The sequence below is a fragment of the Populus nigra genome, chromosome 13, assembly GCF_951802175.1.
Source record: "Populus nigra chromosome 13, ddPopNigr1.1, whole genome shotgun sequence".
In the NCBI taxonomy this organism is placed as follows: domain Eukaryota; kingdom Viridiplantae; phylum Streptophyta; class Magnoliopsida; order Malpighiales; family Salicaceae; genus Populus; species Populus nigra.
Window position 1 is genome coordinate 10,291,907 of NC_084864.1, and position 17,262 is coordinate 10,309,168.

The 17,262-nt window shown below is 31.6% G+C and overlaps 1 protein-coding gene across 12 annotated transcripts; it reads left to right on the forward strand.

Annotated features, from left to right (window-relative positions):
- Nucleotides 1-6,147: 6,147 nt before the first annotated feature.
- On the forward strand, nucleotides 6,148-13,696 carry LOC133670679 (RNA-binding KH domain-containing protein RCF3). Of its 12 annotated transcripts, none has more exons than XR_009834118.1 (9): nucleotides 6,148-6,304; nucleotides 6,586-7,183; nucleotides 7,641-8,069; nucleotides 8,166-8,420; nucleotides 8,545-8,808; nucleotides 9,051-9,118; nucleotides 9,422-9,489; nucleotides 10,587-10,956; nucleotides 11,054-11,217. XR_009834118.1 is itself a non-coding variant. In XM_062091248.1 (9 exons), the coding sequence occupies exons 2-9, from the start codon at nucleotides 6,608-6,610 to the stop codon at nucleotides 11,306-11,308; spliced, it is 1,971 nt and encodes a 656-aa protein (XP_061947232.1). In that variant the 5' UTR covers nucleotides 6,148-6,304; nucleotides 6,586-6,607; the 3' UTR covers nucleotides 11,309-13,696. The 12 variants fall into 12 exon arrangements, 3 of the variants coding, with proteins under 3 accessions (XP_061947232.1, XP_061947233.1, XP_061947234.1); XR_009834119.1 differs by having other exon boundaries at nucleotides 10,591-10,956; XR_009834120.1 differs by lacking the exon at nucleotides 11,054-11,217 and having other exon boundaries at nucleotides 10,587-10,657; nucleotides 10,895-10,933.
- The last annotated feature ends 3,566 nt before the right edge of the window (nucleotides 13,697-17,262 follow it).

A 17,262-nucleotide genomic window follows, 5' to 3' on the forward strand; every position in this document is an offset into this window, starting at 1 on the left:
TCAAACTTTTTTCAAATCTCATTCCATCTTGATCAATGATTTATAATCATACTTTTTGAAAACAGATGAAACATTTTTCCTAATTCATATAGAATGATGAATATTCTCTTGATTGCTTAAATACATTCATATAGTTCATATTATACCTAATATCTGCTTGTTTTTTTACCCTTGATTAGAACAACATATAGTAGGATTAAAGCATAACATTCACTGTATAAAATAACTTAATGATTTCAAGTTTAATGATCACTTAAACAACCATCACATGACCCTTCCTATAGACACAAACGATCCCTTTACTTGCACTAAAGTCAATCACTTATGTATCAAAAATCATATCGTTTTGCTAGACAATAATGTTTTTACTGGGATAGTGGCTTGGTAAGAGGATCTACAAGATTCTCTCTAGTTGGTACTGGTCTATCTTTACATCTTTTTTTTTATGATTCTCTAATTAAATGGAATTGTCTAGGCATATTTTTGGATCATTTATGAGACCTTGTTTTCTTTACTTGTATAATAACTCCATTATTATCATAGTACTTGGCTACTAGATCAACAATGCTAGGAACCACACCTAGTTCAATGATGAACTTTTTGATCCAAACAACTTGTTTTGTCCCCTTAAACACAAAGGTATTACTTATCTTTAGTTGTAGAGTCTACTTTGATCTCTTATTTAGAACTCTTCCAACTCATAACACCATTATTTAGAGTAAAATAAAAGAATGAATTTTTTATTTTAATTTCATTATCTGACTGAAAACTAGTATCCAATTAACTATGAACTACTAATTCATCACCTTCATATAATAACAAAAAACATTCTTAATTCTTTTTAAGTACTTAAAAATATTTTAAATTATCTTCTAATGACTCTCACCTAAATTAGATTTGTATCTACTCGTTACGCTTAAAACATAAGATGCAAATGGTTTTATACATAACATTACCAAAGTGTATGAAATCATTTTCATTATGTCTATCTCAATTTGTGTTTTAAGGCACAAATATTTAGAGAGATGTATCATATGTGAAATAGGTAAGTATCCTCTTGTAAATTCTTCCATGCTAAACCATTTTAGTATATTGTTTATGTATATGTATTAGGACAATCCAAACAACCTTTTTGATCTATCTCTATAGATCTTTATTCTTGGTATATAGTTTACTTCTCTCTTATCTAGCGGTGATCATTTTCGGTCTGGTTCGGTTTTTATCAAAAACAATAACCAAACTGATTTTTAAAAAAAACAAAATCAGTTCAAACCGACAACTTTCGTTTCGGTTCAGTTCGGTTATTTTAGAACAAAAACCGGTTTAGCTCGGTTTTTTTGGTTTGGATCGATTTTTTCCGGTTTGGCTCGGTTTTTTTCAATTTAGCTTAGTTTTTTTGTTTAGCTCATTTTTTTCGGCTTGACTCAATTTTTTCGGTTTGACTCAATTTTTTTTCCAATTTGGCTCAGTTTTTTTTCAGTTTGGGTTCGGTTCAATTTTTTTATTTCAGACTTATAAACCCGAAACCAAACCGGTCAGTTTTTTTAAAATTTTAATCGGTTTAATTGGTTTTTTTTCACGGTTCGGTTTTTTCAGTTATTTTTTCTGGTTTTCTCGGTTTAATCAGTTTTTTGGTTTTTCAGTTTTTTTGCTCACCCCTACTCATATCTTTCATTGAGAAATTATTGGATAACCAAATACTTACTAACTAGAGTAAAGAAATATCATTTTCTATTAATGATATGTCGTTTACATATAATATTAGAAAAATGACTTCACTTATTTTAATATTTTTATAAACATAAGGTTCATCCATATTTTTGATAAATTCAAACTATTTAATCATCTCATCAAAATGGATATTCCAATTTCTTGAAGCTTGTTTAATTCTATAAATGGATTTTTATAGCTTGTATAATTTATTGGAGAATTTCTTAAATTCAAAACTTTAAGGTTGTGTTATATATACATCTTCTTAAAGATTCATATTTAGGAATACAGTTTTGATATCCATTTGTCAAATCTCATAATCATGGTATACAACTATAACAAGTAAAATCCTTATGGATTTTAATATAGTTACTAGCAAGAAGTTTTCATCAAAGTCAACCTATTTGTCTTTGTCTGTAACCTTTAACAGATAGTCTAGCTTTCCACATTTGTAAATTGCTATCCATGTCAGTCTTTCTCTTAAAGATCACTTACGTCAAATGAATTTTATCCTTTCAGGTAGATCAATTAAGGTCCATACCTAGTTGGTATACATGAAATTCATTTCAGATTTCACGGCCTCAAGCCATTTCTTAGAATCAACATTGAATATTGTTTCCATGTAATTATTAGGCTCATCAAGTATAAACAACTCATCATTTCCAACTTTCATGAAAAGTCCATATCTCATTGGTGCATGACATGTCCTACCAGATCTACAAAGTTTTTATGTTTCTTTAGCTTTAGGTTGAATATCCAATGTTATAGCCCAAAGCTCAAGTTTTATTTGGATGCTAGTTTATGATTTTTGAACTTCTTTAAGTTTTATTTTCCTCTCATTACTCATTCCAATAACAAATTCTTTCTCTAAAAATGTAGCATGTTTTGAGACACACTTTTGCTCAACAGAATGATAGAAATAATACCCAATAGTTTTTTTTAATATCCCATAAAGTTACATTTATTCGACTTAGCTCCTAGCTTTTTAGATACAACATGCTTCACATAAACATTACATCTTGAATCTTTAAGTATGATAAAATTGGTCTTCTACCATTGCATATCTCATGTAGAGTCTTATCTATAAATTTAGATGGAGCCCTTTTTAAAAGATAAGCAAGAGTTTGTAGGACATAGTGATTAATACTTAAAAGTGTATTTTTATCAAGGTTTTATATCATTATTTTGCACTTGAAGTATCAATAACTCCTTAACTAGAGCATGTTTTATAATAACATATCTAATAATATAAGATACCTTTAATTTATGGTAAATGTTGATCTTAAATGCAGACCTATCACATAAATCAAATGATTGATTGATGAGTTTAACTACTGAAATTGAGAAGACAAAGAGAGGGTTAAGCTTATAAAGAGATGTTGGTTCGGTCCAAACTAGACCACCATTCGGTTATTGGATCATAACTAGAGCTGTAGAACTTGGATTTAGGTCTGGTTTATATGTATGGAAAGCTAAGACATAGACCTAAAACTTTCATGGCGAGTCCAAGATTTAAAAGTGTCATTTTTGAGTTCAAATGGTAGCAACAATAGAGAGGTCAAAATTTGTCCTACAGCCTAGACACTGTTCAGTGTTCAGCCCATATCTCGAGTTCTATAAGTCTAAATGCACAAATTCTTGTTTTGTTGGAAAGCTGAGATAATTTCCCAAAACTTTTATGAGACTATCTATTCAAATTCTGATCTTAGCAATGACGTTTTATTCAGACAAGAAGATAAGGATTGTCACCAAGTCAAGATGTGGCCACCCACTCAACGATTAGTCATCAAATCAATAATTCTAAATTTTGGCTTATAAAAGAAGGCATTTGTCATGCATTTAGGCATCTTAGTTTTCAGATTAAGATCATGCTCTTTATTTCTTTCTTTATATTTTTGTAATGTTTAAGTTTTACTTTATATTATATTTTCCTTAATCTCTTATTTATGTTTTTCATTTCATTTACTATACTTATGTTCTTGTGTTATTTATTTATGTTTCTCTTCTTCATTATGTTTAGCTAAGTTTATTATGTCAAGGTGAAAAGTTTACACTCATGGTGTAAGAATAAGTATAGTGTAAATTCAACATAGACTTTAATGTTTGATACTAACATATTTTGTATTTGTTATCTTATTTACTCTTAATACTTTGCTTGTTAAATAGTTAATCTAGATTTATATTGTATAACTCTTGGTATAACAAATACTTGATCTTTTCATAACCAACTGTATGGTATAACCGACACCTGTGTTATGAAAGGAACTTTATTTGTTGTTAACATAAATTAACATCATGAATACCTGACAACATTTACAAGTATTAGCATTATTCGAATAAGATAACTAATGTAATCATATTAACAATTTATAATCCAATCGGAATCTTCTTTATGTGTGGTTTCCAGTTGAGTAATAAAAAGAGTTTATACTATACTTATTTGAAATACAATTAGTGGATCCTCTAACCTTGACAATTGTTTTATCCTTATTTAATCCTTACATTAATATCCCATAAAATTCTCATAAACTCTTTGTTTTATTAAATATATATTATATGTAATTTATATAATTCACCTCCTTGTGGTTCAACCATGGTCTTGCTGGGTTATTTATTACTTCGATGCTCTTGCACTTGAGATAAGACATCAATCTTTTGATCGAGTCATATAGCCCTATAAAAAAGATGAAAGGCCTGTATAACTCATTATAGACCGTACCATATTCAAGGGTGCAATTTCTCCTTTTGGAAACTCCATTATATTATGGTGTTACAAGAGGTGTACATTACAAGAGAATCTCATTCTATTTTAGATAATCTTGAAAGTCCTTGTTAAATTATTCATCACCTCGATCCGATCAAAGTATATTAATACTCTTTCTAGTTTACTTTTCAACTTCAGTTTTGAATTATTTGAACCTTTCAAATAATTTATACTTTCATTAAATACACATGACCATATCTAATATGGTTATCAATGATTAAACATGTTTATATATCTATGGCATAAATCGGTCAACATACATTTGCATGTATTAGACTTAATGTAAACCCTTGTATAAATATAAGACTAAAGGTAATGAGACCTCGACGAGTAATGGAAACTCGGGATGAAGCAAAATTAATAAATGATAGAAATAATAATAAATGTGACATGTATGTAGATGATGATCTCTATAAATAAATTTGAATGTATTGTTAAAGTTAAAATGAGGGATATAAATTTTATATTAAAATTCATAACATTTGCACACCTGGTAATGGGTTTCTATGGATAAAAGAATTAAAAAAACAATCTGGTAACATTACTGTGAAACAGTAATAAGTCTATAAATAAAATAAATAATAAAAAACAAAATAAATATATTTTGGAATGATAAAATAGTCTCAAGGATTTTGTGAAATAATTGATATGATTTAAGGGAGGATTGAATAAGAAAATTTGGATTTTAACTTAAAAATCACCTACTAACCAGTTTTACGCTATCACACATTACTTTTAATTAGACTATTAAATTGGGCTAAAATTTTGCAAATAATCTTTTAATATACTATTATACCTTGGTTTAAAATATCATATCAATTGAAGTTTAATAAATACTCGTGAATTTAAATAGGAGTTAAATATTAGTTATAATAATAATAATAAAGTGTGATCGAGGATGAATGAAAATATGTGATTGAAGTGGTTGTTGTTATGAAGTTTATTAGGAAGTGGGGAAAGGGAAGCTATTTTTTTCGAGTAATATAATATTATAATAAAAATTAGTTAAGATATATGCAAATTGATTCGGACATTCATATTAAACTAAAAAAAAAAATTAGTGGTTGGACAAGCAATTACCCGTTGCAAGTTATTATTTCTTTCGTGTAAACTTTATATTTTGTATCTTATTAATATTTTTATTTCAATTTTAATTAGTTTGAATATATTTGTACGCGCCACCGAGACATTTAACGAAAATCGTTATCATTATTCTTTTTGAACACATTTTTAACGGATGGGTAGGATTGGAATAATCAGATAACAAAGTAAAGGACGAAATTAATAAAAATAATTTAGGAAGGGCAACATTGAGAGTGATCTTATAAGTGAAGGATGCTTTTATAGTTAACCAATTAAAATTTAACTCCGCAACAATTGTATTGATGGTATTGGAAGCGTAATTCACGCGGCTAAAAAAATGTCCTGTAACTAATTAGGAAAGTTATTAAATATAACTGGGTATTAAACCGATTTATTTATATTTTAATAAAGTTAATTTAAAATAAAATTATTTCAGAATTTGGAAAAATAAAATGATATTCTGAATTATTTTATGAAAAAATTAAATTAAATTTTAATCAGGTAAGTGGATTCGGGGAGACGTGCAAAAATTAGGATGATTTTAAAATCATTAAAATCCGGTCCAAATAATAAATTGTTTTTCAGCGCGAAATAAATAAAATGGCAAAGGCGCGGTCAAAACCCTAGAAATCGGAATATATAGATATATATAAAAAAAGATACAACATACAGAGACAGAGAGGACGGAATCTGCTAAAAAAGTCACTCTGATTTAACATTCCTCGCTCTACATCATTCACTTTCTAGGTAATAATCCAATCCGAATCTTTACGATCTTGCCCTGATTGCGTAATTTTGTTTGCTAATTAGGGTTTTTACTTTTTTGATTTGGCCAGATCTAGGGCTTATTTGACTAACCATTGCTTATTTGATCAAAAGTTATTATCTTTTTCTTGAAAAGAATTCATAATTTCTTTTAGTGGATGTTGGTTTTCTTAGTTATTTATGAAGTTCAAAATATTATGGATCGAAGTTTTTTGTTTTTAGAATTTTGATTATATTGTGTAATTTTGATGGGGTTGTTGTAGAAAGTAGTCTCTGTTGATTGTAATGGCGGGGCAGAGGAATAGTTACGGGAAGCGGGCTCATTCGCAGTCAGATTATGATATTGGTGGAAATAAGAGGAGAAATTCCGGTGATGATAGAGAACGTTTTGTTATTGATTCGCAAGATACTGTGTATCGGTATTTGTGTCCGGCTAGGAAGATTGGGAGCATAATAGGAAGGGGAGGGGAGATTATTAAGCAATTAAGGATTGACACTAAGTCAAAGATTAGGGTTGGTGAAACAGTGCCGGGCTGTGAAGAACGTGTTGTTACCATCTATAGCCCGAGTGATGAGACTAATGAATATGAAGACAGTGGTAATTACATTTCTCCTGCACAGGATGCTCTGTTCAGGGTGCATGATAAGGTTATTGCAGAAGATTTGCAAGTTGAAGATGACTCTGAAGGAAGTCCACAAGTCACCGCAAAGCTTCTTGTACCATCTGATCAGATAGGATGTATTATTGGGAAAGGTGGGCAGATAGTTCAGAACATACGCAGTGAGACTGGTGCAGTGATCCGCATTCTCAAGGATGAGCATTTACCTCCTTGTGCGTTAAGCTCAGATGAGCTTGTACAGGTATTCCTATTTTTTTTTTTGCCTGCCCCTGTTTCCATTAGCAGTTTCACATGGTACAATGTCTTTGTTCCTTTTTCAAAAAAAATTTCCGCTTCATTTTTTTCTTAGTTCTGGAACTTGTTTAAGGGGACAGGTTATAGACAATTACAGCTATTGGACCAAAATAAATCTTGCTTTTATGATTGTGACAAGTCATGCTCTTATCTGGTATGTCATCTGGGTTCCTTTTCTTGCTTGCCGTGAATTAAACTTCCATTTTGGGAAGGGTCTTCTTCCTTGGACTAGTTAATGATGTTTGGGGATTTGATACTTGCTCAGCAATGTGTTTGGATCCCTTTCATCATCGTCAAGTAGGCATTCATTGGATTTGAGAGTATAGACTCAAGCTTTGTACAATGAATGAGGCCTGTAATTTTTCCTTTCCTTTTCTCATATAATTGTTGTTATTGGTGGCCAGATTTCTGGTGAAGCTGCAGTTCTCAAAAAGGCTTTATATCAAATAGCATCTCGCCTTCACGATAATCCATCACGGTCTCAGCACTTGCTTGTTTCTGCTGTTCCAAATGTGTACTCTTCTGTTGGTTCCCTGGTAGGTCCATCTGCAGCTGCCCCAATTGTTGGAATTGCTCCTCTCATGGGTCCTTATGGTGGTTTCAAAGGTGATACTGGAGACTGGTCTCGATCATTATATTCAGCTCCAAGAGATGAACTTGCTTCGAAAGAATTTTCACTTCGTGTGGTATGTCCAACTGCCAACATTGGTGCTGTAATTGGGAAAGGTGGTACCATCATCAACCAGATCAGACAGGAGTCTGGAGCAACAATCAAAGTTGATAGTTCAGTTGCTGAAGGAGATGATTGCTTGATAACTATTTCAGCGAAGGAGGTATAATACTTGTATATTCTTTGAAATCCCTCTTTTGGGTCTCTGTTGAGTTCCTTTGACATTGTTTATGATGGATTTCTAATTGTTCTATACCAGATCTATGATCACTATTCTCCAACAATAGAAGCAGCCGTACGTTTGCAACCTAGATGTAGTGAGAAAATGGAAAGAGATTCAGGTCTTATCTCTTTTACTACCCGTCTACTTGTGCCCTCCTCTCGTATTGGTTGCCTTCTGGGTAAAGGAGGAGTTATTATAGATGAGATGAGGAAACTTACCAAAGCTATTATTCGAATACCTAGAAAGGAAAATCTTCCCAAAGTTGCATCTGATGATGATGAGATGGTGCAGGTAAAGAAATATCTCTAATGGTTATTGAATTGAAATTGTTTTTGTATCATCTTTCTGGGCCTGTGGCTTATGTTCCTTGAGTTAATGTAATATTGAGACGGGTCCTCTTACTTTTGACCACAAGATTGCTGGAGACCTGGATGTTGCCAAGGATGCTCTCATACAAATAAGTCGACGGTTAAGAGCTAATGTTTTTGACAGGGAAGGTGCAATGTCTGCTATTCTACCAGTTTTACCATACCTTCCTGTCTCAGCTGAAGGTTCGGAGGGTCTAAATTATGACAGTAGAGATGGTAAAAGACATGGACGTGGGAGTTCTTATGCTGGTGGCTATAGCTCAAGTGATTATGCTTCTGGTGACGGTTATGGTAGCTATGGTAGCTCACAGGTATTGATTTGTAGATGTGATAATATTACACATACATATTGTTTTAGACTTGCTGCATATTGAGGGAGTGGTTTCCTTTGTTTCCTGCTCTTAGCCTTTTTCCATATTTTGAACATGTGCTATAATGCTATTTGACATGTAAAATGAGTAAGCTGTAAAATTTGCCAATACTTCTTGTTCATACCCACTCATTTTGCAAGTTATTGCTTGACTTGAATAGTGTTTATCCATGTCTTTTGTAGATTAATGCTAGTGGAGGTCCATATGGAGCCTATGGAAGTTATTCTTCAGGACGCACTGGTACTTCTGGGTAAGAAATATTTTGTCATGTGCCATTGTTTGAAACCTGTTTAAATATTTATTCATGTAATTGGTGTCTGTTCTGGACGCAGTGCTAGAGTTTTAAAGATTAAATTCTTAACCTGTGTGGACCTGTAACCTTCCTTGTAATTAGATGCCACATGTTCAGTTGAAATGTCATTTTCACTTCAGTTTATCTGTGTTTTGCTTATATGCTGCTTTTTCTAGGAGTTTTATTGTGTAAGTTATGTTCACACATCCTTTGGGTAATCGTGTTGTAGAAATCCTAACTAGCAACATCATCAATTATCAGGTTATCTGGCCAGGCCCCTGTTTCTCGACGCAAAAGCTATTACTAGAATTTGATGATGGCTACTGCAGGTAGACTGGTTTTACATTGTATATTCTGTCTATACAGATGAGTGGAAATTTCCACAGATAAGGCCAATCACATTGTAGCTTGCAGCAGTTTCATATCATAACCTATCCAATCTCCCTCTGCATAGGATTCTGATGCACTTATTTACCTTTGCTTCCTCTCCTTTCCCATCAAAACAGCTGAGATCTATGAAGCCTGAAGCCAGCCTACTGCCTCTTTTGATGAAGCCTACTGCCTAAACTGGAAGACCAGGTGTACGGGGATTTGACATACACTTGGCCCACCTTGATGATCTCACCTAGAAGAACCAAATACATTTGGAGATCTTGATATTGACTAAACACTTGTCATGTCCCTGATAATAAATTACCGAGCTCTAAGAACCTCTTTAGTGGCACGCCTTTATTGTTTTTCTTGTTAGTGGAACTTGTCTTTTAATTATGGAGACAGTGTTTCTTCCATCCTTTGGTGGTTGTATTTCTTGCATCCTATAGCACTTGTATTAAGAATAACTTGGGTTTTATTTCCTGCAATTCTCTGGTACACCAATCGAGTTTGATTTTTGAATTTATGCTGGGTTTGATTATTGGAAATTGTTTAGTTGCTCTGCAGTGTTTGAGTATTCTAATGCTAACTGAATTGCTCGATTCACCCTGGCCTCTTGAATCCTCATAGGCAATTAAGATGTGTCATGCTATAATTCTTAGCTGGGATGTCTTTCTGTATGGATGAATTCTATATTCAAGAACTTCTACACAACTTTTACAAAAATACATTTGTTTAAAATGTGATAGACCTGATTGAAGCCATAAGCAACATTTCTTTAAAGCATGCATTATATACCAAGAAATTTATTGAAATTGCATTGGAGCTTGGAGTTATGAGCCGTGCATTGAAGAAACATATATAGTTGCATTCTAGTATGCCCTTTGTAATTTTTTAACTAATCTGTGCCCTTATTATGTGCTTGGATGTTCAAATGTGCCCTTGCCTTGATTGTACAACCAAATTGCTGTATCTGGCAGTTTTTATTGGGTTGATTTGTATTTTGTAGCTCAGAACTTAATTTTGTTTATAGTGATGAGTTTTGTGAATGAAGGCAGAACTAAAGATGAGAATTTCTTGAAGGCTCGTATCACGGACTCTGCTGTGCTGTCTTGTCCTGTCCGGGTAAGTTTGGAGGTAGTCTTGCTTGAAATATAACCAGTAATTCACTGTTGCTTGTATTCTCAAGATGAGTTCCCAACTGCTATATTTCAGTCTCTTTAACTCATGCATGTAAAAAAAAATAACAAAAAATATTATAAATGTAAAAAAAATGCTCACGGAGAATTAAGGCAGAAGGAAATTGTTGTGCAATAGAACTCAAAAGGTATGTTACGAATCACTTTTGATGGATTTTTATAGCTCAGACACCATCGGAGGCTTTCCTGGATTGTTGGAAAATGTTGAACTCAGGGCTTCAAGTGGTAGGTTATTTTCATATGAAATGCTGTGTGCTATATAGATTGTTGCACAGAGATAATGGCCCTGATTGGTTTTTGTTTTACAAAAAAATTGTGGCAGGTTCTGTCAGGCATTAACATTTCATCAGTTGACCTGGCTAATCACAGATGCCAGCACTTTAACTGTGGAAATCAAGCGTATCCAGTTAATTTTTTTGAGCGAGCTTTATATGTTTGTATTTGTATGTTTGTGTATTCAGGCACATGGAAACAAGAATTAGATAATTTATTTGCAACGAAATTAAAAACAATAAACTCTAATAAAGTGCTTCAATCACATCCTCTTGTCGTGTTGGGCATCAAACCCCTTGGCTAGAAATTTGTTTTTCTGGGTCAACAAATGAGCAGTGTGGTTTTCTTGTCATGGAGAGGTAGAAGTGATACCGACCACCCAGAGGCTCTATTCAATGAGGTCGCTGGTCAAGGTTTAGAACTTTAGAGAGATGAGAAGAGCTTTCCATCATCTTGAGAAAATGAAGATATTCACCGAGAGAATCACCAAAATGCTCGATTGAATCAGTGAATATCGTGGAAAGGAGTGTTGCCATCGTAGTTGTCTGGTTTTATCTACGTCGGGCAAGTCCAACTGATAATGGCCGGAGGCTGCGTACCTCCTTTTCCCCAAAGAGAAACATTGTATAACAAAGGAAATCTCTCCTGCGAATTTCAACTCTCGAATGTCTTGATTGGACTATGACTTGCAGACACTTTCCTGAGGCATTTGTCTCTCATTTTCCACTCAAGATTCCAATCACCTTTGTTTCCTGGTTATAGCCAACCAGACAACGAGAGAGAACAATAATAACAAATTGCTCTGTTATACAATTGCGTCAAACAGGCCAACTTGTTGAAATTCTCACAGTTGTTTTTGTGTAGCCCCATTATAGTAAATTTGCCCACCTAACTCCAGGCAAGTGTACTGCATCCAGTGGACAGGCTCCATGACTCCGTCAAAATGGTGTGCAAATAATTAAAAGGGTTGCTGCTGCTCTGAGTTCACGTGATGGGGATAGATCGTATAGGCTTAATCTCTCTTGGTTTTAGCGCCAATGGACGGTCACATCAATCCTCATGAACCCTCCTTATGGACGGTCACTCAACTTTTCCTGTTACTCTTCTAGACGAAGGACATATATTTGAACAGTTCTAGAGATGTCCTCTCTGTACAAAAGATAACATCATTAATACTACAGATCACGGACACTTGTCTTTATAAACGACCTCATGGGTGCTTCTGTCTATTGCTTCAAACCCTATTCGTCCATGCTCTGCCAAGAGAGCCTTACTCCAATCTACCCCTTCCTCTCTACCTGTTTCCACATTGTTTTTGTCGAAATTAAAAGAGAGAGTTCTCTTACATATTTTCTTGAAAGGAATTATTGTCTTTCTTCTTTGGGAAAATTCCTACACATCCTTGTGTCGTTTAGTTTAGGGCATCGTGAGGCTAAATTTCATTGGGGCTGATTTCTTTTCCCCTTTCTTTTTGTCTGGTGCTCCTTCGCTTCGCTCTTGGAAATGATTATTTCTTGGAGGGCCTTTTTATGTCATTTGTTATGGTACTTTTCATCCTAGGTCTTGCATGAGGGAATGGGGTTTATGTGGTGCAGCCAAGGATGACTTGCCGGTATAAGCTATGATCAATAGCTATATCTATGGTATTTTTCATCCTAGGTTTGGCTATATATATATATATATATATATATATATATATATATATAGCCAGTTAATTGCTATAAATCTCAGCACATTTATGTTTTATATGTCTGCACACAGACACACACATCATTGAATGGTGATGTTCCACCTCCTATGATCAGTAGTCAATCGGCAAGTCATCTCTGGCTACTCAACTCCCTCCTTTTCTCGTGCCAGATCTTTATGATGATAACGCAAGACTACGTATACTAGATACTGGTGGGGTGAATGCATGGTTGTTTAATGAATGGATTTTGGCTTTCGGCTCTGACAAGGAATGTTAAAATAATAATTAATCTATAGAAATCATTTTATATTATTATATCTAATATTTTTTTCTTCCAATACACACACACCCGCTCAACTGCACAGACAAACACACCTGCACACAGCACACTGTTTTTTTCTTTCAAGTTGATGTCATTTTCTTTTTTACTTCTCTCTTTGCAAACTTCGCAGATGAAGCCATTCAGCATGTCATCCTTCAAGGTGCTTCAAGTTGGTGTATTTTTATGTGCAGGTCTATCAACTGTAACTCCACTTCAAAATATATGTTATACGTTGATTGAAGAACAAGATCAGCTAGAATCACTGGTGCAGTCCAAGTAATTACAGACCTCATGAACTGTTACAAGTTCTTGATTATCTCATGGGTACACAAGTATCAAGTAGTCAAGCCATACTTACCATATAGCAGCAAGACTGTATACTATCGCAGTTTGCTTGCAGGCGTCCTTAGCGGTTGGGAAGCTGGAAACAATTGTCCTTTGGAGAAGTATTTATCCAAGTTCATTAAATTGATGTTATGCTTCCTACTGTTTCGAGTAGGTGTGAAAAAAATATTGTACTCTACAAAAAATGAAAAACAAGATATTACCCTTCTTGCTCAACAAACAAAAAGAAGAAAGCAACACAAAATGATTTTTTTTTTATTTACGTACATGTACGGACAATGCATTTTCAACTCCATTTACAGGAATAATTGAAAATGAATGCTGTCTTTTTTTTTTTTTTTTAATTTGTTTAATTCCTTTGTTCCTAGTTCTTTTCTGTCTTTTTTTTAAATCAACTTTCAGTATAAAGCATTTCAATGATATAAATTTATTTTCCTTTTGATAAAAACTAATCTTTTGGCTCGCATTCTGCTTCAAGAGAATCAAAGTTTTCTTTCATCGTAGAAAAATGAATGGGTTTGGTTGTATTTTTGTTAATATTGTAGGTATTTTTGGGTTTTGCATAAAAAAATACTGCTAACATATATCTTGCACGCGTCAGCTACTCTACCATATTTTGACAATATATACGGTTGATTTTGACACTAAAATTGTTTTCCTTTTCTTTTTCTTTCTTTTCTTTTTCTTTCTTTCTCAGATTATTGTTGGCCATATAAAAATTCATACCAGTCCTATAATTTTTTTTTTTGATGCAGTCTCTCTTTTCTTATTTTACAGTTATTTTATTTTATAATTGAATTTTTATTTTTGATTTCATATTTGATCATTTGATTTTTTTAATTTGTTTTCAAATTTAATCCTTATTTTTTTAATTTCTATTTTTTAATTTTGAATTGTTTTCTTGATTGATTTTTTTTTTTCTAATTCCACCTCTATGCATTTATTTTCATTTAATTTTATATCAAATCTAGTTTTAATTCTTTTAATTGCTATTTCTTAATTATTTTTAATGGATTTTTTTTTACAATTCCATCCCTAAACAATTAATTTCATTTGATTTTTTTTTCAAAATATTTAATTTCATTTAATTTTTATATTAAATTTAATCCTAATTTTTTTAATTGCTAATTTTTTGTTGCTTTTTTATTGATTTTGCTTTTCAATTTAATCTCTCAATGTTTGTTTGATTAAGAATCATATTTTTTTTTTAAGGTTTTGCCTTTACTGGGATCATCTCAGTCTCATGACTCAGGTAATAGATCTAAAGGATTAGCCTGGGTTGACTTTTGTTTTTTTTAAAGCAATTTTTTATATTGTTTTTGCTTTCCTATTTTTATTGTCATCCTAATTTTATATCTTAGGTCATGTGTTTGATTTGTTAACTCGAGTTGGTTGTTTCGCTCGAGGCTTTTATTGTTATTTTTTTACTTTGACAATTTGTTTAAATTTATATTTTAAAATTGGCTTATAATAAACTTTTTGATGACACCCAAATCTGAGAATTTATAAGTTATGAGCTTTTTAAGATTTGATCATGTTTAAGATGTATGTTCAGATTTGCTTGGTTTTTACCGATATTTTCAATTTCACCACCTATGATTTTTTTATTCTTTAAAATTTAATCCTTATTTTTTCAATTGATATTTATTTGATTTTGATTTTTTTCTATCTAATTTTATTCTCATTATTTTTGTTACTTCTATAGGTTTTTTTATTAATACTTTTCTACTAATCTTATCATTCAAAATTAAATTGGTTGAGAATTATACTTTTTGATTGAATCTGGGTAAAACATTTCATAAGATGTGGCTTTTAAAGATGAGACAAGGTTTAAAAGATTTGCCTTGTTTTTTTTTCTCTTTTTCTAAATTGATGTTGTCTTATTTTTTTAATTTTTTTAACTTTTGTTTTGTTATTTTTTTATTTAATTCTAATGGGTTAGCCCTCAATATTTTTTTTATTTTACCCCTATCATTTTTTTGTTCTATAAATAATCTATCATATTATAAATGATTTTCAATTTTACCCCTATGATTTTTTAATCTTTCAAGTTTGGTCCTAATTCTTTTAATTGTAATTTTTTTGTTTGAAATATTTTTTTTACATTTCATCCTCATTAGGTTTTCTCTGGTTAGGTTTTAGCCTCATTCTTTTTTTTTTTGCTTCTTTTTTTTTGCAAATTTTTTTATTAATAGTTTTTTCAACATTTTCATCATTCAAAATTAAATTGGATGATATTTAAACTTCTCGATTGAACTTGGATCTATGATTTAACAAGTTGCAAGTTTTTTTAGATTAAACTAGGTTCAGGAGGTTCGCTTGGTTCGCCCTTTATTTTATGCTGATGTTTCTTTTTTGAAGTTTGACTTTTTTTTTCTGGTTTTGCTTCAGTTAGGTTAGTATTAAGTGTATGATAATCTAAATAGGCTCGGATGTAGTTATATTTTTGTTAGTTTATTTATTATTTTTTTTAGAAATATTTAAATTGTTAATTTAACCAATAACATGAGACTTGAATTTTTTTTAACCTATAACTTTTTTTACATTAAAACAATTATTCAGTTCGCGATAATGCATGAACAATATGTCTAGTATATACTATAATTATGTTGTGACACCATGTGTATCACATAATCCAAACCTAGTTTCCTCCTTTTGTCACTATAATATTATTAGAAAATATAAATTAAAAGAACAAAAAAAGAAAAGCAATAGGAGAAAATGCAATGCTGCTATTTTTTTTTTATTGTAACTCCAAGTACTCTCCAATATTAAATTATATGAATTCTTACTATGAATGAAAATCCAACTAATATGTCAAAGTTGTTTTGAAAATTGAAAGAAATATCTTGGTACACATAAAAAAAGTTCTTGTTATTAAAACAAAATTGTGCATTGAATCAAACTCTAAGAATTGAAAAGATAGAGTTCACATAAAAAAAAATTGATGGAGGAATTGAAAAGATAGAAAAGATAAAGAGCTCACATAAAAAAACATAAAAGGCAAGATAATTTGCTTAAGGTATTCCATATTAGGATGCTTCTGATTCAATCTTTTTTTAAGCAACAGTTAAACATTACGAGTTCTACAGGATTGACAATGATTGACTATGGAAAATTTGAGGATGATAGTAGAGTTGATAAAATAGTATGATGATTGGAATATTAATTATAGAAATTTAGGTATAAGTGTTGAGTTGGTGGTTAAATAAATTTTTAATATAAAGTATGATTTAATTAATGTAGTTAAACAAGGACACATTGTATATTGATTAGAACACCAAGTTTAATGTTCAACCACAACTTATATACAATTACAATGTGTTAATGCTCATTTATATAAGGATACCATAAAATTCAAGTTCGTTTGAAATCTCAAAATTGACTGATATTTACACATGTATTAATTCATATATTATACAAGACCATCGTCATCTTGATTTAAAATTTGTTGTAGTAGTGGTTTTGATAGTTGTGACAACTGACATTAGGGTAAACATTATTGCCATTTGAGCATCAATAAGTACACAATATAGGTTTATTGTCTAATATTATAAGGTATGACAGGTAAATTAGAAGGTTTTTGAATGACTCTTGTGTTCACACGAGGAGTCCTTTGAAATGCTGTTTTGATTATTGTTGGCTCTTTAAAAATTAAATCCTAACACAATTATGGATCAAGATCATAATGGATGTTTTGATAATAAACAACAATAATCGGGAGAGTTTTCTAGGCATTTGGAGCTACAATTAAGTTTTGAGGTTTTCAATAGGTCAAATAAATTTTATTAAGAACTTAATTAGTAAAAAATTAAATTTGAAAGCTTAATTCAGGCTTAATTTAGAAGATTGAAATTTTGAAGGATCAAATTTAATTTTTTCAAACTTAATCGGATGAAGT

Excerpts from the sequence above, each read along its gene's own strand:
- LOC133670679 (XM_062091248.1), top strand. The coding sequence starts at position 6,608 with ATGGCGGGGCAGAGGAATAGTTACGGGAAGCGGGCTCATTCGCAGTCA. Across the intron at positions 7,184-7,640 it reads GCTCAGATGAGCTTGTACAG|ATTTCTGGTGAAGCTGCAGT; the intron begins GTATTCCTATTT and ends ATTGGTGGCCAG. Across the intron at positions 8,070-8,165 it reads TAACTATTTCAGCGAAGGAG|ATCTATGATCACTATTCTCC; the intron begins GTATAATACTTG and ends GTTCTATACCAG.